Here is a 22,340-nt window from a genome sequence, read left to right as displayed (position 1 = left end):
ACACACACAGTCATTCGCTGGCAACAATACCCTACTGCAGTCACTGCAGAGTCTGCAGTGCAGTAAACCAATCTGGTCGAGATCTTTAGCTTCAACTGAGAGCAATAGCAAAGAACACTCGATCAAACTGAAAGCATGGATTACTGTGACTGACCTCAATGCAACAGCTCCTGGCATCTTACCCTTCCAGCTCGACACCAACGTTTACCAGCAACTAGAGCCAAATGGCTCAACAGCAGATTGGGCCCAGGATTTTCCTCGGTAGGTTGACCACCAGCTAAAGACTTAGCCCATGTGGACGCTCACACGCTTGCCCATCTTGCCCATGACAACGAGATGTTCAAAGTGGCCAGCCAGTGCATCCGAGAACGTGGGGAGGACCGTGTACTTAATCTTGTACTTCTTGCACACCTCAATAATGATCGGGGCGATAGCAGGGTAATGGTACTGCGAGACACCGGGGAAGAGGTGGTGGGTCACCTGATAGTTGAGTGCACCCGTGAGGAACGCCGTGAGGAACGAGCCGTGCGAGTAGTCCACCGACGACTTGATCTGAGAGATAGCCCACTCGTCCTCAATAGCCGAGACCTCTTCATCACCGCCCGGGTAGTCGCAAGCCGTGGAAACGTGACTGACCTGGAAGTTGAAGGCCAGGTACCAGCCCGTCACGAACTCAGCCAGGAAGAAGACACCCCAGAAGCGAGCAGAATCAACTTGCAGCACAACCAGCGGGATGTAGATGCGGTAGAACGCCCAAAAGGCCTTGGAGATGATCATCTCGACCCAGTCACCAACCGAGTGTGGGTTCACACGCAGCGGCCCGTTGGTGAGTGAGATAAACGTCTCAAAGATGTCCTGGACACGGAACTTGAGGCCCAGCACACCGTAGAGCGGCGGCAAGTAGATGTGCTGGAACTTGTAGATCGGAAGCAGTACTTGGCGATAGACAATGCGACGCACGTCGCTCTTAAAGTCCACGGGAAGGTCAGGGTCGGCTCCAGCGACGTTCGTGTAGATATGGTGGCCTACAACGTGCTGGTTGAGCCACGATAACATGTTAGCGCCGGCCACCCAGTCCATAGCAAGACGTCCGATGAGTCTCCAGCCTGTAGGGCTGCTCGTAATGGCGGCGTGCGAGGCATCGTGCATCACGTGCAGCAGCGGTAGAGCCTGGCACACACCGAAGAGGGCGCCCCAAGCGTAGTGAGCGTAGATGTTGTCCGACAGCATCTGGTTCATGCCCACGTAGGACACAGCACCAAGGATCGCGACGATAAGCATACGCCACAGACCCGAGTACGGGCTACGCGGGTCCAGGTTGTTGTCCTTGAAGTACTGGTTAACGCGGTCACAGCATTCCCTGTAAAAACCCGTATCAGGCTTGTAGGTGGGGAACTCGGAGCCTCCAACGAGCTTGCCGATGGCGTATTTGGCCAGGATCTTGTCAGCGCGGTTCGAGAACGGGTGGTACGAGTCGAACGTATCGGTACACTCGCGACCGGCGTGCAGCAGTACGAGCTCGCGACCTCCGGGGTGGCGGTCCGCCCATTCTGGTGGTACACAATAGAAGTGCTTGTCAGTGATTTATAACCCTTTCTAAGCCTCCTGCAGACCAATGAATCAGTGTGGACGTACCGGTCACATCGTAGACGATGCCACGGATGATAACCCAAGCGCTTTTGGCAGTGTTGTGCTTGGCCACGTCCTGCCACGTGTATGTGGCAGCAGCCTTGTCAGCAGCAGCGGCGGCAGCAACAGCAGGCTTGCGCTGGTGTAGGCCCTCTGAGAAGAAGAAAGAATTGGACAAAGCATCAGTCATAGTGATTCGTGTGGTACATCAAGAGGACCGAGAGCAAAGGGAGAGCTTCACACACCGTTGGCGATGGACTTCTCGGTCTCGATGGGGGCCATGACAGCTTCTAGTTCGTCAGTGAGTGGCTATGATGCAGGTGCAGCGGAGGTTCCGATGGTCCTTCCGGGCGTGGGCGCGAATCGAAGTGTGATGTCATGCGTTGGTGGTGGAGCGGCCATTTGTCAGTGCAGTACCAGCAACCGACTCTGAATAGTTTGAACGAGTTATCGATATATAGAGGCTAACTTCTGGCTTAATCAAAGATGACTTACTACGATCTTGGCAGGGTATGAAATGTTATACGTTGATGTACAATTGGTGTGGCACTGCTGGAAGATCGCTCTCGAAATGTGTGGCCCTCGGCTTGGTAACGCCTCTTTGTAGCCAATACTGGCCGGCATCTCCTGTCTTAGCGGCATCGCTGCCACGCTCAGGTAAGATGACATGGGACTACTATTGTTGCGCTCTTGTGGGAAGGCTTCGCTGCGAAACAAGGAATTGCTGTCATTACTTGGTGGTGCAGCTCCAACGATCTTACATAGACCCGGCGGCGGAACATATTGTTTTATGTTATTTTCTTGACGTTGTTGGTCACATGGCTACAGTTTGATACGGATACCTGCTTGCTGCAGCACCGACGAAAGCACGCAGACCGCCAACATGTACACTAGCAGTACGCCGGAGGCTACAGCTGGGCTGGTATTGATCGTGTGCATGCTCAGATTTACGGCTCCTGTCATGAGATTGGCCTGGAATACAGTATCCACATTGTTATCGTTGAATTATCGACACTTTAAACAACAAACAGGCAGCTTACCGCAATGAAGACGAAGAGCTGGTTGTGATTAATGCCCTGGAATAGCAACGGTGCCCTCGGAAGCATACTGTCAAATCGGCGTAATGTGTGTCAGTTACTTCAATCATTTGGTCAGTAGAGGACGGACGACGTACCAGACAGTTTGAATCCCGCTGTAGAGAGCGAGCAACGTGAGAGACTCGGCCATGACCCACAGCAAGTACGACAAGTTCAACTGAAGAACAGAACCGCAGGTAGAGGAGTAAGATATTGAGATCAATCAGGACGACAGAGGAGGGAGCACTTACCATTCGACGGGACGGACGTGCAACAAGGCGCACCGAGAGGAACGTTGAGACCCAAACCAGTCCCCCGATGACAAAGAGCGCGATCGTAAGCCACCTCATGTTACGGTGAAGTTTTGAAACGTTGGAATCCATGTAGCCGAAAATGCACTGGCCAGCGTAAACCGAAAGCATGTAGAGCGAGGTGTAACCTAGACAGCACACCCAATGTCAGCAAGTTCGGCAACTTGAAGACGCGCACAGTAACTTACCCGCTAGACTAAGGATTCCTTCGCGGTTCTGGCTCATCAAATTGTCCCGAGGGGCGTCAAGGATGTACTCTTCACCGCCATAATGCGATAGATACACCTGGTAAACTACCAAATCCAAATTGCAGCATTGCTATCAGTCAGCCTTTACTCGACGTTGGCATTTATGAGCGGCATACGTACCGAAAGCAATCAAAATCGCCACAACGGGACTTGAAGCCCATTTACCGAAGACGCGAAGGAAGGAATACACAAGATACACCCCTGCAAGGGTAAAGTAGAAGTTCCAGTGAACTCCATACTCAGTCACGTGTTCCTAATCACCACACGTGAGGTCAATCGACAGGTTTAATGGCAGTGAACAGTCATCCATACCTGATAGTTGACACCTTTCACTGTCAGAAACCTTGCAACTCCGAACACCAGTACAAGCGCAATAGGCCGAAGGAAAGTATAGCACTTCTTCACGAAACTATGGGGATACTCAGCGTGAGATCTACACCGACAAAAAAAGTTAGCAATGTTATCTTCTACCTACTGTAGTTTACAGTGTACCTCTTTGTGTTACCCTTAGGACGGGCTAATCGAGCAGGAGCTGACACAATTGCCGATGACACGATAAATGCACCTACTCCGATGTCCATCTACGGCATGGCAGGTATCCAATTAGTTGATAGTGATCTTGTCGTTGAAAAAGAACGTGCTTACCACACTGAAACCATAGTTTTCTGTCTTGGCGAAGCGCCGAGGAAAAACCGTGAAGTCAACTGCCAAAATCGCGAAGCACCTGCATCGGCGAGAACCCCACAAAAGCGTTGAGCGAAACGAAACCAATCACATTGCTGCCATACTCCAGCAAACTCACGTAGAGACCATAATCTGTGCGCGGAAATTTGTCAGGAATGGCAGCTCCTTCTCGAGCAATTGGTTCATCTTCTCCTTCCTGCAGTGCTTGCGAATAAATTCCTTGGCATGGAATCGGGACAACGCACTAAACATCGTCGCCAACGAATACACCACCGCAAGCAGCGGGACTGCATACTCAGCGTAACTAAAACCGATCATCGTAGGCACCACCGTAACGACGAACTCCACCAAGATCGTCGCCACCAAGTTCTGCCACGTCAGTCACGTTAAACACTTCGTCAATAAGCATAACAAACCAACAGTAAGCCCCACCACTACGGTTTAACACTCACCAAGTTACTGGCACCCAATTGCCGCATCCCCACGACCTCCAGCAGCAGCATAAGCTCCGAATAAAGCCATAGACTCCCCTGATACGATGCCACAACGCCATGTTTTAGTATTTCCCAACGTGAATTCTTTGTAGTGTAGCTCTGTTCCACGGGTAACCAGCTGCAAACTACTGCGCACCGGTGCGATGGCAAAAACGAGAAAAACTTCCCGCGCGCTGGTGCCCTGGAGGCCGGAGACGAAGGCCTCCTTGGCGAGCTTGTAGTCCTCGTCCATCGTGGTTCTGATACCAATTATGCCCAATGAAAGTGAGATAAATCGGATATTTGGCCAATCATCACCTGGAAGGGGACACTCTTGCTTACCATCGTACAAGGCTCAAGATGACTGGTACGAATGGATAAATGTAATGTCCGGAGCTGCGCAGCGCCTCGACGCGTAGTTTTTGCATGCAGAAGATAAAGCTGAGGAAGGGGCGAGAGACTGATATCGATTTCGCTGTCGTTTGATTGGCAGATTACAAGGAGGAGCAGGCCATGGAGGTGGAGGCCCTCGAGGCCATCTATATGGACGACTTTACCAGTGTGTGCCGGATTTTTGCTGCAGTTTAACGTGGATTATGTAGTGTACTAATTGCGGTCAATTGTTAATCATGTGGTAGAGCTGTCCGACGAGCCGCTTACCTACCAGGTACACGTGGTACCCAACCAGGACGGCGAGAACAACTTCGGTGCGTTGCGCGGTCATTGTGTTGGCGTTGTGGTACTATTAGGTGGAATTGTTTGGCGATTACTATGTGGTTTTGATGCCGGTATCGTTTTATTTTTAATGTAGTGGCGTTGATCCTTAAGGCAGAAATCCCGGAGACGTACCCTGACCTGGAGCCGAAGGTTTGTGAACGATGAAAGATGCAGGATTCATTGACGAGCTCGAAAACCCATTAGTGTTATGATGATTGCTGCACGTTTTGCATTACACAGATTGAGGTTATCGTGAAGAAAGGTTTAGCGGACAGGCAAGTGAAGGAGATCAAGGAGCTGCTGGCCCAGCAGATCGAGGAGAATATGGGTATGGCTATGATGTACACGCTGTCGGAGGCAGTGCGTGAATATTTAGTGGAAAACAACCGCGAAGGAAACGTACGTTTTGCGGATTGCTGGTGTTGGATGCAATACGACCGAGGTACTGATGTGAAATAAATCTTATGTTTATCGGTGGGCAGGACGGATCGGAGCACCAGGAGATGCTGCGTCGTATGGAGTTGAAGAAGAAGAAAGAGGAGAAGGTGGAAGCGGACAAATTAGAGCAGGTGGGTTGCAGAAGTGAAAGCGGATATGAAGCCAAAAGTTCGCAAATCATTAACGTGCTGATTTTTACGACTATGTTAAAATATAGGCCAACGCAGAAGCTGAGGAGAGCCGACGTGAATTCCACGGTAAGGAATGCAGTTACTTTTTACGATAGGAATGACTTGCAACTTACTAACTGTCTCGCGCTTTGCAGGTACGCCCGTGACCGTCGAGACATTCGCCGCCTGGAAAGCTAAGTTTGACGCCGAGATGGCGCCCAAGAAGAAAGCCTCCATTAAGGACGAGGCCTCTGCGAAACTCACAGGTACGCGGAAACATAGCGTGCTGCGAGCTCTTATCTAAACTCCTGATATCTTGCAGGTCGTCAGCTGTGGAACAAGGGTCTGGTCACGGAGGATGGTGCAGTGGAAGCTGAGGCTGAAGCCGAGGGTGAGGACGCCGCAGAACACGATGGTGAGGCCATGGAGGGCAATGACGACCAGAAGTAGAGTGAACACCAGGCAACTTGAAGTATCTTAATGCTTCAATAGAGTTCATATTCTCCATGATAGGTGTGGACAGAAAAAAATGAACGTCTAAAACTACCTTGGGTTTTGTATTGGCCACAATTGAATAAGATATCGACTGCCAAGAAGGACATGGCGATGCCGCTCGTATCCGCATCCACCGCTGCTTGCACTGGCCCGCCAGACGCACATGCAATGGAGACATCGCCATTCTGCCAATGCTGCCAGGTCGCCTGCCACCGCTTCCGTCCGGCCAAACCATGCAGCGTTCGTGTCCTTTCGGCCGTTTCTTTGTCTTGACAAGCTATTTCTTTTCTCTAATCGATTTTTATTTATAACGTTGTGACTAAATATGGCTACAGTTCTGCCACGCACAGGTCTGTCAATTCTGCTCATGTGGTAGTGAGCCGCACGTGCTGTGTAAGAGCTGCCAGCCGCAAGTGCGCGGTGCCCAGCCCGCCTTCTCCTTCCGACAGTTACTTTGGCGCTTTAAGATGCTGCCGTTCGGCTGTCGCGGCGAGAAGTGGCTCTTCCTAGTGCGCAAGCGGCAGTCATTCGTGGTGCCCACAGACCTCACGGCAGACGACTATCAGTGGCTCGTGCATCATCTATCCAAGCAGCGCCGATTACAGGGAGCGCAGTTGGAGCAGAAACGAACTCTCGACAGGGTAGGCGGCGTAGTTGAAGAGCTACAGCAAGAACAAGGAGACTTAGTGATTATGCTGCTGTGCAGGATGTTGATCGCACATTTCAGCAGCTACAAATTCGTATTGCCAACTCCAAGCGGTCGAATTTTCTAACCAAGTCACAGTATTCGACATCCGACTTGAATGCCTGGAAATCCAACACACATCAGCTGCTGAGTGTGTTCCTGATGCTCAAGCCTCAGATTGGATACTGCCAGGTTCATTTGCAAAAATGTACAGATGTATTGCGACTTGGATCGTACTAATTATCACCTTTCTTTTGTGCCCAGGGAATGACGTCTGTGGCGGCGGTGCTTGTGCAAGAGTCCAAGATGAACAGCGAGATGGCGTTTCGTCTGTTCCTGGCTCTATCAGAAAAGTACAGACTGGACGATGTCTATCGTCCCGACATGAAAGATGTGAACCTGCGCTACTTCCAGCTTGATGAAGCGCTACGACTGCATCTACCGCGTTTGCATGCCCACCTGTCAGATCGGGATATCCACCCTTCAACCTACGCATCTTGGTGAGTTTGTCGTATATTTTGTGGATATTCACTGCCGCGCTAACGAGCTTTTTCATATCCCAGCTGGATCCTGACCTTGTTCACAGAATGCCGACTGTTTCCCCATCGTTATGTTATTGCGTTCCTGGATTTGTTTTTTGAGTTTGGATGGAAAGTGTTTTTCCAAACGTGCTTGGCTGTCTTCAGCATAATTGAGGTACTGTACGCCTTATGCAACCACTTGATTCGGTTTCTAAGAGAAACAATTTCACTCAACCCGTGTAGACTCCACTCCTACGCAAGCCAACACCTGAAGACATCTTCGCCTACTTATCGAAAGTTAACTGGTTCCATCGACACAAGGTAAAGCGAGTTGAAATTGTGTCTGGATGTAATCATACCAGCCAACTAACGCGTTTGCTGCACTAGTCCGACAGCGACGTCGACCGTTTTTTTGCGACTGCGAGAGCTTTCAATGTAAGCGTGATATGCTGTGCGTAAGGTGTAGGAATCCTACTTAATCATCTGGTGTTTTTGTTGTCGTCAGATCTCGAGCTCTTTCTTGGACGTGCTGCAAGGTGAATACTCCACCGAGGCCAGCATGAGCATGAACGAATACGATTGAGAGGAAAAGGGACATTTGGTTCACGAAGGCACATGAAGAGCCGCTCGACTACGAACAATGGAGTCATCATTCTCCCATAGTAACACAAGACACCAGCAATTAGCGCAACCAAGTTGACAAGACCGGTGACATCGAGGACATGACGAGCGTAAAGCTCACGGCATGACACATGCCAAGAAGCTGCATGCAAGAGAATAGTGGGGGGGGGGGGGATTTCGCGTTAAGCTTCGTTGTAAACGCTACGGCCTAATAATTATAACTCGACAATTTTGCTCCTTCGCTGGACATCATTTTCCTTGCAGGCTCAGCTTATACTTCAAGCTCCATTTCCTTGCGGTGTCGTTTCGAACGTCACGTGTTGGGTAAACGAAACTCGCTTACGCTTGCGCAGCGAAGCTGTAAGTGCACGTGGCTTTGCACGTTTCGATGCGATGCCAGTTTGCGACCCCCACTTCAGGTGGTTGAAAAGAGCTTCAGTAAGGAGATGTTCGCGAATGACTCCATCATTCACTAACGGACGTACTTTGCCATAGAGATCGCTGACACTCATCGTAGGAAAGCGTATAAACTCCATCATTTCCGCCAGCAACTCTCCCAAAGGTTTGTCAGCGTTGGCCACGCGAGACTCGCCCCACATGACGAGAGCTTCCATTAGTGCCAGCTCTCGGATCTGCAGATCGTCCTGAGGAATTAGCTCAAGCAGTATCTTCTCCGGTAGCTGGACGATCTGCGGGTCGCAAAACACTTCGTGTGCATACTTTAGCACAAAGCCTTTGCACATTTCTCGCAGAGCTATCAGTTCATACATCTCCGCAGAGATCAGCAGTCCAAGTACACTTTCCAGATCCAGCACCACGTCTCCAGTGTACATGAAAAGCAGCATCTTCTCGACAATATTAGGCTCAATATCATGCAGCTCCACATCCCGTCGCGACGACTCGCGCATGTTTCCAGTCAACATCGCACGGAACGGCGGTGAGCTCGCTGCAAGAATGAATCTGTGGGCGTGGAACCGTCGAACGCCTCCCGGTTTGCTTCCATTACTAGTAGAATTCCCATTGCCGTTAGCCTCTCGTCGGTTCTCGTTACGTCTGACACACAAAACGACGTCTGCGCCTGTCATCGACTCGCCAAAGCTCTCTTCTCCGTCTCCTTCGCAAGCCACCGCCTTCATCATCCTCTCAGACAGATTCCGGTGGTCCGAGCAGGCCGTCGACACGCGTTTTCTGGCTCCTCGACGTCTTCCAGGTCGACCCGATCCTAGACTCACCTCCGATGACGTCTCAGATCTTGAGTCTTCGTCCTCATTGGACTGCGGTGTCGTCGATTCGACGTCTGCAAAAGGTGATAAGCTGGCGGTTGGAAGGCCAGTCGGTGAGCCTGCCGATGCCTCAGTCATCGGCGGCGGCGACGTAGGCGGAGAGCGTCTCTGCACGGGCGGAGGACTCATATCTCGCTCTGAGGCTGGAAGTTCCTGCGTCATTTCCATCATCTGATCCTCAATGGGGATCTGCGTTTCTTCTTCTTCATCAGAATCTTCCACATCGTCATCTTCCTCGCGCTCCATATCCTCGGAGCTGTCTGCTGCTCGTCTACCAGCTTGACTTCGATGCTGACCTCGTACGGCATCGTTGCCAGTCCGATGAGATGAAGATGAGCGACGTGTAGCGGCGTCGCCGGTTGCAGTGGAGCTATTGATGCTACGTCCTGCCATGTTCGCAATGAGCTCTGATCTATTTTTGAACTTTTAACGGATGTTTTTCGACCAATCGAAGAAAGTATGCAATGTAAGAGGTCCTTTGGAGAAAGCATACCCTACGTGCCACACTTCATGCACACAGTTTAGCTTGACACAGAAGAGATGATCAAGGGGATCCTCATCGTGAACAACCACGGCAAGCCGCGCATCGTCAAGTTCTACGAGCACGTGGTACGCTCACAGGCAGCTTTACAGTAAATATGATGTTTCCTCTCTGGTTGCTAAATTGCCGCATCGATCTTTTCAGCCCGATGCCGAGCAGCAGGCCGTGATCAGAGATATTTACACGCAAGTGTCCAAGCGTCCTGACACGCTTTGCAACTTCCTCGAGGGAACGTACGTAGTCCCGCTGCAGATACTATCTTTTGACTGTTGTATATGTACTGACTCTAAGCTTGGGCGCACAGAGTGCGGTATTGGGGAGACGGTGTGAAACTCATCTATCGGCATTACGCGACGCTTTACTTCGTCTTCGCGGTGGACAAGCAAGAGAGCGATCTTGGGATCTTGGACTTGATTCAAGGTGCGTATGGTTGTTAGGATACTGTTACAGTGGTGAGGTTTATGGCTTTAACGGGGTGGGTTTCGCTTATAGTGTTTGTAGAGACGCTGGACAAGATCTTCGAGAATGTATGCGAGTTGGACCTGATTTTCCATAGTGACAAGGTTCACTACGCGCTGGATGAGATCGTCATGGGTGGCATGGTACTGGAGACCAACATCAACGAGGTGCTGACGGCCGTGAACGAGATGAACCGCATGGACAGCATCTCATCCAGACGCTCGCTGCAGTCCACCATCAAGAAGTAACAGAACGAACGAGAGTGTATTGGCTGACCGCGCTTTGCAATCACAGTAGTTGAGTTCTGCACGTGAATCACCGGTCGATTTTTAAGTGCCTGCGGCTGGTTACGGCACTGCAATCGGCTATCCTCTATGTCCGCTGCATCGTGCCTCTCTCTGGCCTAAATAAGCTTGCTCTTCTTGCTCTTCTTCTCGTCTGCAGTCAGGGCCGCCAGGGCCTTAGCCTCCTCCTCGCGGTCGCGCAGTGCCTTGGCCTCTGCCTCCTGAGCGGCCTCCTTTGCCTTGGCCAGCGCCTCCTCATCCGGCAGCTTGCCGCCCAGATCCAGTACGAGCTTCTCCAACACCTCCACCTTCTCGTTGAGTTTCTCCTTTTCGCTTACTGCAGTCTCGAATCGCTGCTTGTACGACACCATCTGCGACGAAAGTGACAGCGTCAGGAACGCAATGCCGATGTTAAACACGTTAAGCTTCTGCGTGCGCAGGTGCGAGATGAAGGACGTGGGGTATTCTAACCAGCAATAGCAGCAGTGTATGATAGTCAAGTAGGCAACAGCAACGGAGTTTCACACTGCAGTATCGTACCCTTGCGCGGCGCCGCCGTGGAGAAGCGACGGATGCCACGAAGAGCGAACATCTTGCGTCAATGACTTCGCTGTGTGGTGGTAGCGAAACTTGTCAGGCACGCGTCTTACGTTCTGTACACAACATTTATGGACGAAACACCATTTATCCAGGCTGGTGTGTGCGATTCCCAGGATCATCAAACTCAACAACTGAAACAACGAGCAGAGGCTTCGTAGTCTATAATACGCCTTGAGCCACCTGGCTGGGCGTCGCGCTCGTCTTCCTTAGTTTCTATCTTCATTGTGTTCATCACTGAGCGCTCACCGTCCAGCACACAGCGGGCATATGTACTTATCTTCTGTGTTGGCCATGGACGCAATTATCGCTCTGGACACACAAAACCAAAAAAAGCAAAACATCAGTATCGTACAGAACTCTCACCATACTCAACAGTCCGACGTACGGGGTAAGACTCGGGTCGCAGGCTCCGTGCACCCAGAGCTCGCACGAGTCGCAGCACACGAACGTGTTTTGATCGTCGTCCTCGTAGACTTCGTTGCACACCGGACAATACTGACCCAGCGCACGCAGCTCACGCTCACGTGCGAGTTCCTTCTTGGTTCGAGAACGCTTCTTGACAGATGGGGTTGAAGGGACAGCGACCACAGCAGGAGCAGGCGACGCACTTGTAGTCGTCCGCTTTGACCTAGAAGACCGGGATGAAGATGTTTTACGCTTCTTCGAAGCAGATGCGGGGGATTCCACTTCAACGGCCGGCTCGGTATATTGGACGCTCTTTCTCTTCCGAGATGAGGACCTTGCAGGTGTAAATACCTCCTTTTCGTCCTCGTGGAGACCGCTATTTACTGCCTCCGGTTCCGTATTAACCGCCATTGGTTCCTCATGTGCCTGCTCGGCCTCAAACGATGAAACTTGGGGCGGGGCGTACGGTTCTGGGGCTCGATCGGCATAAATGTACCCATTCATCTGCGCGGGCGAAGGGATCGGAGTTGGGCAGTCGCTTTCTGATTCTTCGTGATATTCACGTTGACGACGATGTTTCTTCTTCTTCTTCTTCTTGTCCTTGCGACTGTGCTTACGGTCCTTCTTCCTCTCCTTCGACGAGGCTGTAGCAGCTTCAATCTCCTCTCTCGTAAACTTAAGAATCACCGCAGCAGGGGCTGCAGCCTCCTCCTGCACTTGCTCCGTCATTTGTTCACCAGCAGCTTGTTGCGCCGCCAGCATCTCCTGCTTCTTGTGCTTCTTCAGAAGATGGATCTGGTGCTTCAACCGCTTCTTCTCCTGCAGTGCCGCCGCAGCGGCCTGATCTTTCTTCCGTCGTTCCTGTTTTTTCTTCTCCTTACGCTTCTTATCAAACAGATCCGCTCTTTCCAGCTTCAGATAGCACTTCAAGCACAGATCCACCTCGATCTTCTCTTCCACCACTTTCAGTTCAGTCCTCTGCGGGTCGATCTTGGCCATACTCTGCGCCACAAACGCATTGGCCAAGTTCGTCGCATCATTTCCTGCAGTATTCTTCAGCACCTGTTTCTTCACCTTCACTGTTCTTGTCTGTGTGCGCCACAGCGGTGTTGACTGCGTCTTGCACTCCCGACAAGTCTTTGCTAGCAATGGCACGGGGTCCAGTACCGCCGCCATCGGCGCAGCTTTGCGCTTGCCTCCCCGGCCTCTAGAAGGTTTCGCCACGGGTTTCAACGCGAACTCTTGGGGCGGCCAGGGTCGATCCCGTACGAACTCCAGCATCTCCTGGTCATGTGTCTTAACGGGAGGGTAGAATTCCCTCCCGCTACCGTCTAACGTTCCCTCCATTCTCATCTTACGTAGTAGCAGCTTGTCGTTTGCTGGTTGGGGCGTCCACGAGTCGATAGGCGTCGGCTTGTACTCAAATTGGTCTGGCGTGATGTTCGCCCACTGCGCATTGCGCTGGGCAAAGCAGCTACGGCGCAGCAGCTCGAGCTCTGTGTCGATGCGTAGCGTCATCTCGCTGACCTGGTCGAGCTGCTTCGAGCTGCTGTAGCGTGCTAAAAGCTGCGTGCGGACGTTTTGTTTCGTGTCGACGTTGCCGAATAGCGTGACGGCCGGTGGGGGCGAGGAGGCGGGCATGACGCTCACGGGAGCGTCGTGGCACGGCAGCAGCGGCAACCCGTCGCTGCCCACGCGGAACGGGCGCCCCGGAGCTGCACGGGACGACGCATGGTCCGCTCGAGTGCGAGTCACAAGTGAAGACCCAGAAGCTGTGGAGGGCATTGGAAGCAGGGGCGTTCGGCCAAACAGTCCACAGAGAGAGGGACGACCCTTTATTCAAGAGAATTTTGGATTTTGTACAAAGAGGGGTCACAGTAATGGTGGATCTCGATATTTGGGAATGACATCACTGATTCTTACTTCCAAGGCTTTAGTTTTTTTTGCGGCAGTAAAACATACTTGGTACGTCATGAAACATGTGGTAACTGCGAATTGCAACGATGTCTGGTCACTTAAAGGCAAATTTCGGGATATCTTCATCTCTTCGTTAAGCTTAGACTGAAACAGACATTGTCACCTCAAGCTTGACCTTGAGGAATAGATGTCTGGTCATCCCGATTGAAGACACTAGGTGTAGCCCACGGGTGCCAAGCAGCTGACATTTGCACTACAAGCATGTTGAGTATTAATTAAGATTTTCAATTGAAATCGGTCCAGCCTCCCTGGAAAGCAAGATTGACAGACTCGAAGTGATGGATTGTATACATGAAGGAAGGCACTGACGTAGTAGCTACATAGTTCAATGTGCGCTTCATTCCCAAATTGGCTCTCTTGCCACCAAGCGAGTCGAGATTGCAAAGCATGCTGAGTTTCGGTACACGAAAGAAGTACTGGGAGACGTGGACCGAGTATGACCTATTGGAGGAGGAATCGTTCGCACTCTTAGAGTCGATTCTTGACGACGAAAATGGCGAAATATCCGCTAGGAGTGGCGCCGACACGATTGATCTCGATAAACAATACGAGGGGCTGGAGGAGGAGGAGGCTTTTGCTCTGCTTGAGTCGATGCATGACGAGGACGATTGCAGTATGTACGGACAATTTCACACCGAGCAGCAAGAGCGAGAGAAGGCAACATTCGAACTGCTCGAGCAATTTCACGAAGACGATGAACATCCAGTTGATCAAGATATCCTTAATATGGAGCACCAAACACAAGGCATCGACCCACTGGAGATGAAAAGGCTGGAGGACGCAGCATTCGCACTCCTTGAAACAATTCTTGACGACGATGAACCGATCGATGAAGACATCCTTTTTCAACCTCACAAATTGCGTCAGCATCAATATCTCGATTCGCTAGAGGAAGACTATGAGTTTATCGACTGCATCGTCCAAGACAGCTACGAGCTGAATAGGATTGAATTTATGTTTCGAAGTATTAGGCTCAACTAAGTACATGCAAGCTCGAACAGAGAACTAGTACTACAGTACAGTTCACCCAGTGCGGTGGCAGTTCAAAAGAGAAATTATGGCCAGCTCGTGTTGGTTATTATGAGGAGGAACACGACGATTTTCATAATAAAAAAATGTCAACGGTTTCCCGCTTTGAAAGGCTAGGGGAATCTCTCAGGTCCATCACACAATCCACCAACATTTAATCCGGTTGCCACCACTACCATTACAAAGGATGAGTGCCTATGAGTTGGCCGCTTCGGCAGCGAACTGAGTAAAATATTGTCGAAATCGATGTCGTTGGCGACGCATTCGCAGCTCACCGGGCATCTGCTGGCACACTTCGGCAGGTAGGATCGATTGAAGAGCACCCTCTTCTATCACAACGGTAGACACAGCGGCCAGGAAACCACCTGCAAGCATAATAAACAGCACGATATCAGAGTTAGATCGCTTTCCACTCAAATGCGATATGCATACACACAGCATGTAACTTGCCTCGAATTTGCGATGGCATCTGAGGAGCATGTATACACTGAAATAAAAAATCCCAGAGGTTCCGCACGCGATAATACTGTCGTCTAGGGCCCAAGAAACTCAGCACAGCACGCACAATTTCCGAGGCAAAGACGTTTATGTTGTTCAGAATAGGCTCTGGCTGGCAACGCATCGCGTCCAAGAGGAAGTCGCATGCAGCGTCACACATTTCTTGCATCTACCATATAGCACGTGAGAGGTTAATGCTCATAAGCCAACACGGCTACAGAAGCAGTTTTGTACCTGGTGATCTACTTTCAAAAGTCTTGTTGCCAGATCCAAACAAACCCAATACAGTGTCGGTTCTCCGTTGGAACGGTTCTTCGTCAGTACTTGTGGGACAGAGCTCAAAACTTCCCTCGCCAACTTCATGAATTGTTCAACCTCCGGGATCATTTTATCTGCTTCATGGTGCTGTGATAGGAAGCCCTCCATTGACTGCACCCCACCATCCGCAGCAGTTCCTGTGACATCGTGCAGTTTGCCACGAAAGTCAGCAAGAAGACGCTGAAAGAATACAACGAAAATGGGTCAGCATAGCGCGTAAGTCCACCGAAAACACATCCCTTCCATACCTCGAACGTCTGCTCAGCTGACACCTGAAAGCCGCTATTGTTTCGTTGCCTCGCCACGATTCGAGAGCAACAGGTGAGGATATCAGGAGCGATGCCTTCTCGATACCACCACAGACATACGTCCAGTATTTGCGCTTCAATCGGATGAACGCCCTCTTTCTGTAGATGGGTAATGACGTTGAGGAAAAACTGAACTCCTGCACGGCGACAAATATCATCTCCTTTGTGCTGGAGTAGACAAGCACTCACGACAGGCCAGAGCTGATCAACTAGCGCGGACCCTTGCTGTTGATCTTGGACACCACCAAGAGCTCGACCCAACATGTACACGCTATTGGAAGCCTCGATCGGGTTTCCACTTTGAACACGAACAGTTAGATTGGACAGAACAGTTGAGCACAATGCACCGAAATCTACAACACACAAAACAGTGAGAACTGCGACCGGCAAACATAAAGTCCTGGATCCGTACCTGCATCTGATACACCGCTAGAGATCCGGAACGTCACTTCCAGTAGGTCTCCTTCACTTTCTTGGGAAGTTTTCGTTTGTAGCGTACTGCAGAACTGGAGTAAAGCCTGTAATAGTGACGCTCTTTCCTCGACTGTTGAGTATTTACTGCGCAGTGCAAGGAGAATAACATTAGCTCCACTGAGCGATGGCCGATGATCCTTCACCCGACTTACGTAATAGGTGAGCTACTATGCAGCAGCGATTGCACCGCCACTGGGAAAGACGCCGTATATTGTAGTCCTTGACAAATGATCATTGAAGCGCGTAGATATACGCTGGCTGGCAAAGCAAGAGAGGCGCTCAGTGATCGTAGATACCTATTCAAAAATCAAAAAAAACCAGTAGTGATTAGATCCGGCGAAAGTGCAATTGGGGACCACAGACGCAGTTCTTCGGGAGTACTACGTACTGTGCAACACCGTTGATCACGAGAGGATGCATGGGCAGGTTGAGAGCGCGGTCTAATACCCCCAACAAAACATCTATCCCTCCGGATTCAGGATCTAGGAACGATTCTGGGTCATCTTCAGACTCCGAATCCGACGATATAGCATCAAACAGCTCAACCATATACGAGAGCAAAAAAAGTAGCGCATCAATCAGCGCAATATCCTTGCCATTCGACAACATTTGACATATGCCCTTCACGCACGAAGCGTAATCCCCAGTAGGTTTCCCTGGGCCTCCGGGCCATTTGGAAAATAGACTCAACATAGTATCGGCGATTTCTCTAAGTGCATGCAAAAGTTTCGTTAGGTCATGATGATTGTAGACCATCACAGATAGCATGAAATCCTACCTGCGCAAGTCAGAAATCGCTTCGATCTCAAGGTCGTCGCTAACAAGCTGTTGCTTGTCAACAAACCACTGAGGGTATTTGCACCGCTCAATGAGTGCATTAACCAAACGTGAAAGCACGCTAACGACATGCTCCTTCCCAGGTGCGTCTAGAAGTTGCCATGAGGCCTCACTTTGCGACGAACTTTCTTCGAGGAAAAAGAACCAGATCTCTAACGTGGGCTGCACCACATCAATATCGTCGTACGAGGAGCAAGCCAGAAGTAATTCCAAAAATTGCATGGAGAGGCTTGATTTCTGCTCAGGCGTGAAGCTTCCAATAGTCGCTTGAGTACCAGGGACTTGATTCCACAGCAGTATAGGGGCGTGATTCATCGCTAATGAGCAAGCGATCCTTGAAATACCCCTGCATGCCGTCGTCTGCTGCTCTTTTGTCATCATCTCGCCCGTAGGAGAACGAACATCCGACCGAAAAACTGGTATTGCTTCAACTAAACGAAGACCCGAGTGAAGCACAGCATTGATCATAGTTTCAGACAGGGGCGCAGGCACGGTAAACACAAAAGAGTCTGCGACAATGCCAGCAGCCAGCTACGTATGAAAATATCAGACGTGTAGGTGTGTAAGAGAAGAAAAGAGGCAAGCACTTAGGATAAAAGGCAAGTACATTACCTGTGCCTGCTCCTCATTGCCACTGATGACGATATTAAACAGCTCGTCGATCAGTCCCCTGCGCAACCACAACATACATAACGGGGTTGATTAAGTTCACAGTTCAACTGTCCCTGTCAACATCAGCAGCTTTGCAGCAATTATCATACCGAGTGAAAAGATGAGCAGCAGTCAAACCGAACGCCTCGTGGGTCGGAACACAGCCCACAATCCAGCATTCTAGGCAGCGAAGCGCATTGCTCCTCTCATCCGGTCTGCACATCACGAGTCATCAGAGCACGAACTTTTTGCTAATGCTGCAATGACGTACATATTTGACAAAATCATTTGTACTGCCGTCATTACTTCCTCGACTTCCGCTTGAAAAAGCGTCAGTATTTGATGTATCTCGTCGGCAATCCACATCCTCTCCGATGCCAAAATTTGCAGCGGAATAGCTCCAAGAACCTCTGCCAACTGCATGTTAACGTCAGTGAAAACTCCATAACAAGGCTTTGCTCCGCCATCATACCACTGCCGCCCCCTTATGCTGCCTCTGAGCAACAATACCTGCGTCCACGAGCCGTTGCACATCGTTCTTCCATCCCGTCCAGGTCTTGCAAGATTTGACCACAATATCCGCCAATGTTACGCAGGCGATGCGGCAGCTTACAGGCGAGAGGCCGCCGTCTGCCACACACGTTATCTCCAGCAGCTTCAACAAAGTCTGGCAACGTACAGCAAATGTCGTTAAAATTTTCATTCGTCTCCAGTTAATACGACGAGTGAGGCATAATATATGACAAACGCACCTGCCGCACTGCCTGCTGTTGCTGATCGCTGATATGCGTCCACTCTTGTTGTGTCTTGAGCCGTAAGATCTGCATCGCCACGAGCTCTGGGCCCGCTAACGTTTGATGGGTCAGTGGGTCACGCACGGGCATCTCCAGCAGCTGTAGGGCCGCCTGCCACGCCTCATCATGTTGCTGGAACTGCATGATCCACACATTGGCGGTGCGCTGCTCGGCGCTTCCCGACTCGCCCTCAAAGAGCTGCCGCGCACATGCGGCCAATTGCTCCGCCATCTTCACTTGATTCGGGTTGCGTGCTGCGCGTTGATTGGCTGGACAAAATAACGATGTGTCTTACATCAACTGTAAAGTGTAGCCATTCCTACAAAGTGACCTTCTGACGTGAGTGCAAAATGACAAACATGGAGCTACTGGGTGCGTACGCTTGTAGGGAGAAGAAAACGCGATGAGAGATTGTGTTCTTTAGTATCTCATACTGGCTAGATAATGGCGGTTGCGACTATGCTTATTTTGTGTTGTTTCGTTGGGTATTCGCAGAGAAAGTGGCAGGAGAAGGGCTGCACGAATTCGGCGCGCTCAATACGCTGCTGTTTGTGCGTACCTGGCATTGAAGGTGCAACAATGTCTCATAATTGGAGGCTGACTGTATTCACAACTGATGGCTTAGGTGGTCATACTGGGCGTGTGTATCGTGTGTGCGTACTTGATCAAGGAGTATCGCTTCTATTACCTACCCGAATCGGGGGCTGCTATGCTCGTGGGGATGATCGTCGGTGTTTGGTACTACAAATTCTTTTTGCTGAGTTATAACAGTAAATTTAATATGTATGTATTAACTGGTGTATTGGTACTGTGTAGTGCACGGCTATTCTACCCGAGTCGGAAGGAAATGGAGTTCCTCCGCTTCAATGTACGAAATCAAGCCACCTACTTAGATTTTAGATTGAACGTTCTTACGAGCTGGGGTATGATGCACTAGAAAATCTTGTTCTACTTTCTGTTGCTGCCACCGATTATCTTTGAAGCGGGATACTCAGTGCATCGGGTAGGTTTGTTGGTTTAGAGTTTTTTATCTCTAATTTTTTGGTCTGATCAACTGTTTTATCTTACGCAGAAACGATTCTTTGACAACTTCAAGTATGGGCGAACCAGGGAGGTTAGCATTTCCTGGAGTACTTACTAACATGATTTTGCGTAGTACTATTCTGCTGTACGCAGTGCTGGGAACGGTTGTGTCGACATTTATTATCGGCTACTTGACGTACTACGCTGGCAAGTTGGGCTGGATTGACATCGACCCGTCTTCACCACTGGAAGCGCTGCTCTTTGGAGCGCTGATCTCTTCTGTGGATCCTGTAGCGACCCTCTCCATTCTGGGAAACCCGGAGCTGAACCTGGATCCCCTGCTCTACAGTCTCATATTCGGTGAAAGCGTGCTGAACGATGCCGTAGCCATTGTGCTGTTCAACACCTTCTTGAAGGTGCTGATTGTGTGTACGAGGACGTTTCTGAGTGTTTTGATGCTAACACAAGTATGATATTCATACCTAACAGTTTGAGCAGTCCCAGAGTGAATTTACGACCGGCGCCGCGGCTTCATTGATGATGGAGTTTACGCTCATTTCGTTGGGCTCCGTGGCGTGTGGTATCTTCACTGGGTATGCTTAAACGCGTGCTGTTTTAGCTTTATTTATTACTAATATTCGATATATTCTTTGCTTTATTACCCAGACTTGCCTGCGCCTTCATGTGTAAAAATTCAAACATCAAGGGGTATCCGGCGTACGAGATCACGCTGCTGTTTCTTTACGCCTACGGCTCGTACGCGCTTGCAGAGGTTATGAAGCTGTCGGGCATCATGTCACTGTTCTTCTGTGGCATTATCATGGCACACTACAACTCGTACAATTTGTCCAAGCCATCACAAGTGACTGCAGAGCACATTTTCAAGAGTTTCGCGCTGGTGTCGGAATTCTTTGTGTTCCTGTACATGGGCATGGGTGTATGCGCTGGCCAGTTTGGGCGTTGGGACTTCACCTTCATTTTCCTCGCTACCATCTTTTGCTTGGTGTCACGTCTATTCAACACGTTCCCGCTCAGTTGGATCGCCAACCAAGGGTACGCTCACTGTTCATACGTACTGAGTTCACTAAAGCTCACATATTCTTCACTAGGCGCACCACAAAAATCCCAGCGAAGATGCAAGTTGTGCTGTGGTTCGCAGGACTTCGTGGAGCCATTTCGTTTGCGCTGTCGCAGTACGTGAGCACTGTAGTATTTGTGGAACGAAGTTGCATGTTGACTGCTTGTCTTTGTCTTTACAGGAACATGCCGGGTCCAAACCAGGATTTATACGTCACTACGACACTTTCTGGTACGGCCACAATTATGTACTCATGTACTTAGTAATTCTCCTGACATACATGCTTCAGTTTGTATCTTTACGACAATTATCTGCGGTGGAATGACGGAGCCATTGCTAGCATACACGCGCCTGAAGGTGTGTTCTCCATTTTTGCTAAGTCATACATTTTCTGAGTTGTGTTTTGAACGGTTCTGATTTTGTCCTCGACAGCGCGATCAGCCACACCCATCGGAAGAGAACGAAGAAGAAGATGACGAAGAGCAAGGCTTTCTTGACGAAATGGTACTTATCAGAAGCTATTAGTCTCGGTCTTATTTCGAGGTGCATTAAACCTTATCATGATTTCAGATTTCGGATCACGACGACGACGAGGATGTCCGCAACCACCCAGTGTTTGCCCGTCGAGAAGAAAAAAGTGCCTTGCACTCGTTTTGGAGCAACGTACGTTTTGGAGTTGTTTGTTTATTGATGTGGGCATAATCGATAGTCTGTGGCTTTCTGTAGATCGATGAACGCTACATGAAGCCAGTGTTTGGAGGTTCTATTCAGCGCCGGGTACGTTTCTCGCTGTAGCAGTATGTGGTTACTCTATCGCCAAGCTGATGTATGCTGGTACTTCTACTTACTCCCTTTCATCAGCTCTCTCAGCCTTCTCCGTCCCCATCAAAAACCAGTGTCCGTGGAAAAGGACTACAATAGGCAATTAATTATCCGTAAATGGTAGCAAACAACGATTACCACCGTTGGGGTTTTGGTTACCTGACTTTAAGCTGTTGGATCAGCTAGACGAATCTCCGCCTTTATTGAGCCACAGTTGATGGTTGGTTCCCGCTTGCTGCTCTTGGGTCTCGTTGTTCGTGGTCGTTCCTTCTGATCCAGATCCTCGCTTTTCTTGCGGTGGTGACAAAGGTGGTGCTTTGAGCCATCATTTTCATGCGAAGATGCCTGAGCTGATGACTGTGATGACGTTGAAGCTCGTGACGATGCCGATGCTTGTGATGAATTCGAAGCTCTACGTTCGTCTGCCCCGCCGTTGGGGGCTCCTTGAGAGCCCTTGGGCCGACTCCTACCATCTTTTGATGCGGCATCGCTGGCGGTGGATGCCCGAGATTGTGGAGATCTTGTGTCCTCTTTGATGTCAGACAAACGTAATGAAGCTGGCCCCCGCCGGGCCTCTTTGTCTTGTCTTGGCGTATTCCTGGATCTACTTTGACTTCCCTTCGCTATACGTGGATTTTGATCCTGTTCAGCGAGGAAAAAGAGTGTTAATGAGCAGTGAGAATAGAGAGGAGTAACGCTACTCACCACGTTCTGGCAGTTGCTATCGAATCGGAAGAAAGCCTATTCATGCACGAATGATATCGTCAATGTCATGTTTCTCTCTTGAAGTCGGGTTGCTAGGTTTCACCTTGAGATGTGGCTCGGAGTGATGCTTGAAAAAGTCAACAGCAGGCCGAACTTTGCAAACATTCGTCACGAAGGAGTCCAGTA

At 50.2% G+C, this 22,340-nt stretch overlaps 11 protein-coding genes across 45 annotated transcripts; 5 read left to right on the top strand and 6 right to left on the bottom strand.

The window, feature by feature from the left end:
- Nucleotides 1–55: 55 nt before the first annotated feature.
- Nucleotides 56–1,992, bottom strand: PPTG_00819 (hypothetical protein). Its single transcript, XM_008892370.1, has 3 exons — nt 1,875–1,992; nt 1,636–1,782; nt 56–1,550 (listed from the first exon to the last, which is right to left on the bottom strand). Exons 1-3 carry the CDS (start codon nt 1,909–1,911, stop codon nt 286–288), a joined length of 1,449 nt encoding a protein of 482 aa, XP_008890618.1. The 5' UTR covers nt 1,912–1,992; the 3' UTR covers nt 56–285.
- Nucleotides 1,993–2,065: 73 nt separating this feature from the next.
- On the bottom strand, nt 2,066–5,014 carry PPTG_00818 (hypothetical protein). 10 transcript variants are annotated; one of them, XM_008892360.1, is made up of 14 exons: nt 4,764–5,014; nt 4,579–4,681; nt 4,401–4,478; nt 4,067–4,317; nt 3,910–3,988; nt 3,757–3,845; nt 3,577–3,697; nt 3,385–3,517; nt 3,205–3,309; nt 2,957–3,144; nt 2,804–2,883; nt 2,670–2,736; nt 2,472–2,601; nt 2,066–2,385 (listed from the first exon to the last, which is right to left on the bottom strand). In XM_008892360.1, exons 2-14 carry the CDS (start codon nt 4,672–4,674, stop codon nt 2,360–2,362), a joined length of 1,443 nt encoding a protein of 480 aa, XP_008890608.1. In that variant the 5' UTR covers nt 4,675–4,681; nt 4,764–5,014; the 3' UTR covers nt 2,066–2,359. The 10 variants fall into 10 exon arrangements, with proteins under 10 accessions (XP_008890608.1, XP_008890613.1, XP_008890614.1 ...); XM_008892365.1 differs by having other exon boundaries at nt 4,401–4,681; XM_008892366.1 differs by having other exon boundaries at nt 2,472–2,736.
- On the top strand, nt 4,642–6,312 carry PPTG_00817. Of its 2 annotated transcripts, XM_008892358.1 has the most exons (9): nt 4,642–4,788; nt 4,915–4,980; nt 5,060–5,128; nt 5,233–5,288; nt 5,379–5,537; nt 5,621–5,707; nt 5,794–5,833; nt 5,902–6,012; nt 6,069–6,312. In XM_008892358.1, exons 1-9 carry the CDS (start codon nt 4,782–4,784, stop codon nt 6,194–6,196), a joined length of 723 nt encoding a protein of 240 aa, XP_008890606.1. In that variant the 5' UTR covers nt 4,642–4,781; the 3' UTR covers nt 6,197–6,312. The 2 variants fall into 2 exon arrangements, with proteins under 2 accessions (XP_008890606.1, XP_008890607.1); XM_008892359.1 differs by having other exon boundaries at nt 5,902–6,312.
- Nucleotides 6,286–8,353, top strand: PPTG_00816 (hypothetical protein). Of its 8 annotated transcripts, XM_008892357.1 has the most exons (8): nt 6,286–6,481; nt 6,577–6,882; nt 6,948–7,118; nt 7,191–7,426; nt 7,490–7,622; nt 7,691–7,768; nt 7,835–7,882; nt 7,953–8,353. In XM_008892357.1, exons 1-8 carry the CDS (start codon nt 6,347–6,349, stop codon nt 8,028–8,030), a joined length of 1,185 nt encoding a protein of 394 aa, XP_008890605.1. In that variant the 5' UTR covers nt 6,286–6,346; the 3' UTR covers nt 8,031–8,353. The 8 variants fall into 8 exon arrangements, with proteins under 8 accessions (XP_008890605.1, XP_008890602.1, XP_008890598.1 ...); XM_008892354.1 differs by having other exon boundaries at nt 7,835–8,353; XM_008892350.1 differs by having other exon boundaries at nt 7,490–7,768.
- On the bottom strand, nt 8,215–9,769 carry PPTG_00815 (hypothetical protein). The gene has a single exon (XM_008892349.1). It carries the CDS (start codon nt 9,742–9,744, stop codon nt 8,347–8,349), a length of 1,398 nt encoding a protein of 465 aa, XP_008890597.1. The 5' UTR covers nt 9,745–9,769; the 3' UTR covers nt 8,215–8,346.
- Nucleotides 9,770–9,866: 97 nt separating this feature from the next.
- PPTG_00814 (hypothetical protein) lies at nt 9,867–11,173 on the top strand. The gene is made up of 4 exons (XM_008892348.1): nt 9,867–9,960; nt 10,037–10,125; nt 10,197–10,312; nt 10,385–11,173. Exons 1-4 carry the CDS (start codon nt 9,892–9,894, stop codon nt 10,597–10,599), a joined length of 489 nt encoding a protein of 162 aa, XP_008890596.1. The 5' UTR covers nt 9,867–9,891; the 3' UTR covers nt 10,600–11,173.
- On the bottom strand, nt 10,755–11,227 carry PPTG_00813 (hypothetical protein; the record flags this gene model as incomplete). Its single annotated transcript, XM_008892347.1, has 2 exons — nt 10,755–11,101; nt 11,176–11,227. 2 exons carry the CDS (start codon nt 11,225–11,227, stop codon nt 10,755–10,757), a joined length of 399 nt encoding a protein of 132 aa, XP_008890595.1.
- A 281-nt stretch (nt 11,228–11,508) lies between these two features.
- Nucleotides 11,509–13,425, bottom strand: PPTG_00812 (hypothetical protein; the record flags this gene model as incomplete). Its single annotated transcript, XM_008892346.1, has 1 exon — nt 11,509–13,425. One exon carries the CDS (start codon nt 13,423–13,425, stop codon nt 11,509–11,511), a length of 1,917 nt encoding a protein of 638 aa, XP_008890594.1.
- Nucleotides 13,426–14,004: 579 nt separating this feature from the next.
- PPTG_00811 (hypothetical protein) lies at nt 14,005–14,750 on the top strand (the record flags this gene model as incomplete). Its single annotated transcript, XM_008892345.1, has 1 exon — nt 14,005–14,750. One exon carries the CDS (start codon nt 14,005–14,007, stop codon nt 14,596–14,598), a length of 594 nt encoding a protein of 197 aa, XP_008890593.1. The 3' UTR covers nt 14,599–14,750.
- On the bottom strand, nt 14,551–18,850 carry PPTG_00810 (hypothetical protein). 10 transcript variants are annotated; one of them, XM_008892344.1, is made up of 14 exons: nt 18,485–18,850; nt 18,205–18,399; nt 18,004–18,149; nt 17,843–17,947; nt 17,694–17,751; nt 17,023–17,612; nt 16,633–16,953; nt 16,397–16,540; nt 16,183–16,328; nt 15,960–16,123; nt 15,711–15,869; nt 15,379–15,642; nt 15,097–15,313; nt 14,551–15,011 (listed from the first exon to the last, which is right to left on the bottom strand). In XM_008892344.1, the coding sequence occupies exons 1-14, from the start codon at nt 18,755–18,757 to the stop codon at nt 14,842–14,844; spliced, it is 2,952 nt and encodes a 983-aa protein (XP_008890592.1). In that variant the 5' UTR covers nt 18,758–18,850; the 3' UTR covers nt 14,551–14,841. The 10 variants fall into 10 exon arrangements, with proteins under 10 accessions (XP_008890592.1, XP_008890584.1, XP_008890583.1 ...); XM_008892336.1 differs by having other exon boundaries at nt 18,004–18,399; XM_008892335.1 differs by having other exon boundaries at nt 15,711–16,123.
- A 1-nt stretch (nt 18,851) lies between these two features.
- On the top strand, nt 18,852–21,991 carry PPTG_00809 (sodium/hydrogen exchanger 3). 9 transcript variants are annotated; one of them, XM_008892334.1, is made up of 16 exons: nt 18,852–18,898; nt 19,022–19,077; nt 19,152–19,264; nt 19,343–19,394; nt 19,464–19,529; nt 19,599–19,621; nt 19,683–19,965; nt 20,039–20,142; nt 20,216–20,602; nt 20,659–20,742; nt 20,809–20,858; nt 20,917–20,984; nt 21,060–21,131; nt 21,198–21,290; nt 21,354–21,404; nt 21,489–21,991. In XM_008892334.1, exons 1-16 carry the CDS (start codon nt 18,877–18,879, stop codon nt 21,546–21,548), a joined length of 1,584 nt encoding a protein of 527 aa, XP_008890582.1. In that variant the 5' UTR covers nt 18,852–18,876; the 3' UTR covers nt 21,549–21,991. The 9 variants fall into 9 exon arrangements, with proteins under 9 accessions (XP_008890582.1, XP_008890580.1, XP_008890578.1 ...); XM_008892332.1 differs by having other exon boundaries at nt 21,337–21,404; XM_008892330.1 differs by having other exon boundaries at nt 21,354–21,991.
- Nucleotides 21,992–22,340: the final 349 nt, after the last annotated feature.

The sequence above is a fragment of the Phytophthora parasitica genome (assembly GCF_000247585.1).
Source record: "Phytophthora parasitica INRA-310 unplaced genomic scaffold supercont2.1, whole genome shotgun sequence".
NCBI lineage: Eukaryota > Oomycota > Peronosporomycetes > Peronosporales > Peronosporaceae > Phytophthora > Phytophthora nicotianae.
Note: the sequence above shows the minus strand (reverse complement) of the source record. Positions and strands in the feature narration are given on the sequence as shown.

What these genes read in the sequence shown, in the direction of transcription:
- PPTG_00819 (XM_008892370.1), bottom strand. Translation starts at nt 1,911, where the DNA reads ATGGCCCCCATCGAGACCGAGAAGTCCATCGCCAACG. An exon ending in CGAGAAGTCCATCGCCAACG is followed by an intron (nt 1,783 to 1,874) that starts GTGTGTGAAGCT and finishes TCTTCTTCTCAG; the next exon opens with AGGGCCTACACCAGCGCAAG. An exon ending in CATCGTCTACGATGTGACCG is followed by an intron (nt 1,551 to 1,635) that starts GTACGTCCACAC and finishes GTGTACCACCAG; the next exon opens with AATGGGCGGACCGCCACCCC.
- PPTG_00818 (XM_008892360.1), bottom strand. Translation starts at nt 4,674, where the DNA reads ATGGACGAGGACTACAAGCTCGCCAAGGAGGCCTTCGTCTCCGGCCTC. An exon ending in AGGAATCCTTAGTCTAGCGG is followed by an intron (nt 3,145 to 3,204) that starts GTAAGTTACTGT and finishes TGTGCTGTCTAG; the next exon opens with GTTACACCTCGCTCTACATG. An exon ending in AGCTCTTCGTCTTCATTGCG is followed by an intron (nt 2,602 to 2,669) that starts GTAAGCTGCCTG and finishes ACTGTATTCCAG; the next exon opens with GCCAATCTCATGACAGGAGC.
- PPTG_00817 (XM_008892358.1), top strand. An exon ending in GGACGGCGAGAACAACTTCG is followed by an intron (nt 5,129 to 5,232) that starts GTGCGTTGCGCG and finishes TTTTTAATGTAG; the next exon opens with TGGCGTTGATCCTTAAGGCA. An exon ending in ACCCTGACCTGGAGCCGAAG is followed by an intron (nt 5,289 to 5,378) that starts GTTTGTGAACGA and finishes TGCATTACACAG; the next exon opens with ATTGAGGTTATCGTGAAGAA.
- PPTG_00816 (XM_008892350.1), top strand. Translation starts at nt 6,347, where the DNA reads ATGGCGATGCCGCTCGTATCCGCATCCACCGCTGCTTGCACTGGCCCG. An exon ending in AGAAACGAACTCTCGACAGG is followed by an intron (nt 6,883 to 6,947) that starts GTAGGCGGCGTA and finishes GCTGCTGTGCAG; the next exon opens with GATGTTGATCGCACATTTCA. An exon ending in CGACTGCGAGAGCTTTCAAT is followed by an intron (nt 7,883 to 7,952) that starts GTAAGCGTGATA and finishes TGTTGTCGTCAG; the next exon opens with ATCTCGAGCTCTTTCTTGGA.
- PPTG_00815 (XM_008892349.1), bottom strand. Translation starts at nt 9,744, where the DNA reads ATGGCAGGACGTAGCATCAATAGCTCCACTGCAACCGGCGACGCCGCT.
- PPTG_00814 (XM_008892348.1), top strand. Translation starts at nt 9,892, where the DNA reads ATGATCAAGGGGATCCTCATCGTGAACAACCACGGCAAGCCGCGCATC. An exon ending in TGCAACTTCCTCGAGGGAAC is followed by an intron (nt 10,126 to 10,196) that starts GTACGTAGTCCC and finishes TTGGGCGCACAG; the next exon opens with AGTGCGGTATTGGGGAGACG. An exon ending in GATCTTGGACTTGATTCAAG is followed by an intron (nt 10,313 to 10,384) that starts GTGCGTATGGTT and finishes TTTCGCTTATAG; the next exon opens with TGTTTGTAGAGACGCTGGAC.
- PPTG_00810 (XM_008892335.1), bottom strand. Translation starts at nt 18,757, where the DNA reads ATGGCGGAGCAATTGGCCGCATGTGCGCGGCAGCTCTTTGAGGGCGAG. An exon ending in GCTGCTCATCTTTTCACTCG is followed by an intron (nt 17,752 to 17,842) that starts GTATGATAATTG and finishes GTGGTTGCGCAG; the next exon opens with GGGACTGATCGACGAGCTGT. An exon ending in GCGATTTCTGACTTGCGCAG is followed by an intron (nt 16,954 to 17,022) that starts GTAGGATTTCAT and finishes GCATGCACTTAG; the next exon opens with AGAAATCGCCGATACTATGT.
- PPTG_00809 (XM_008892326.1), top strand. Translation starts at nt 18,877, where the DNA reads ATGACAAACATGGAGCTACTGG. An exon ending in GCGTGTGGTATCTTCACTGG is followed by an intron (nt 20,143 to 20,215) that starts GTATGCTTAAAC and finishes TTTATTACCCAG; the next exon opens with ACTTGCCTGCGCCTTCATGT. An exon ending in CGTCACTACGACACTTTCTG is followed by an intron (nt 20,859 to 20,916) that starts GTACGGCCACAA and finishes TACATGCTTCAG; the next exon opens with TTTGTATCTTTACGACAATT.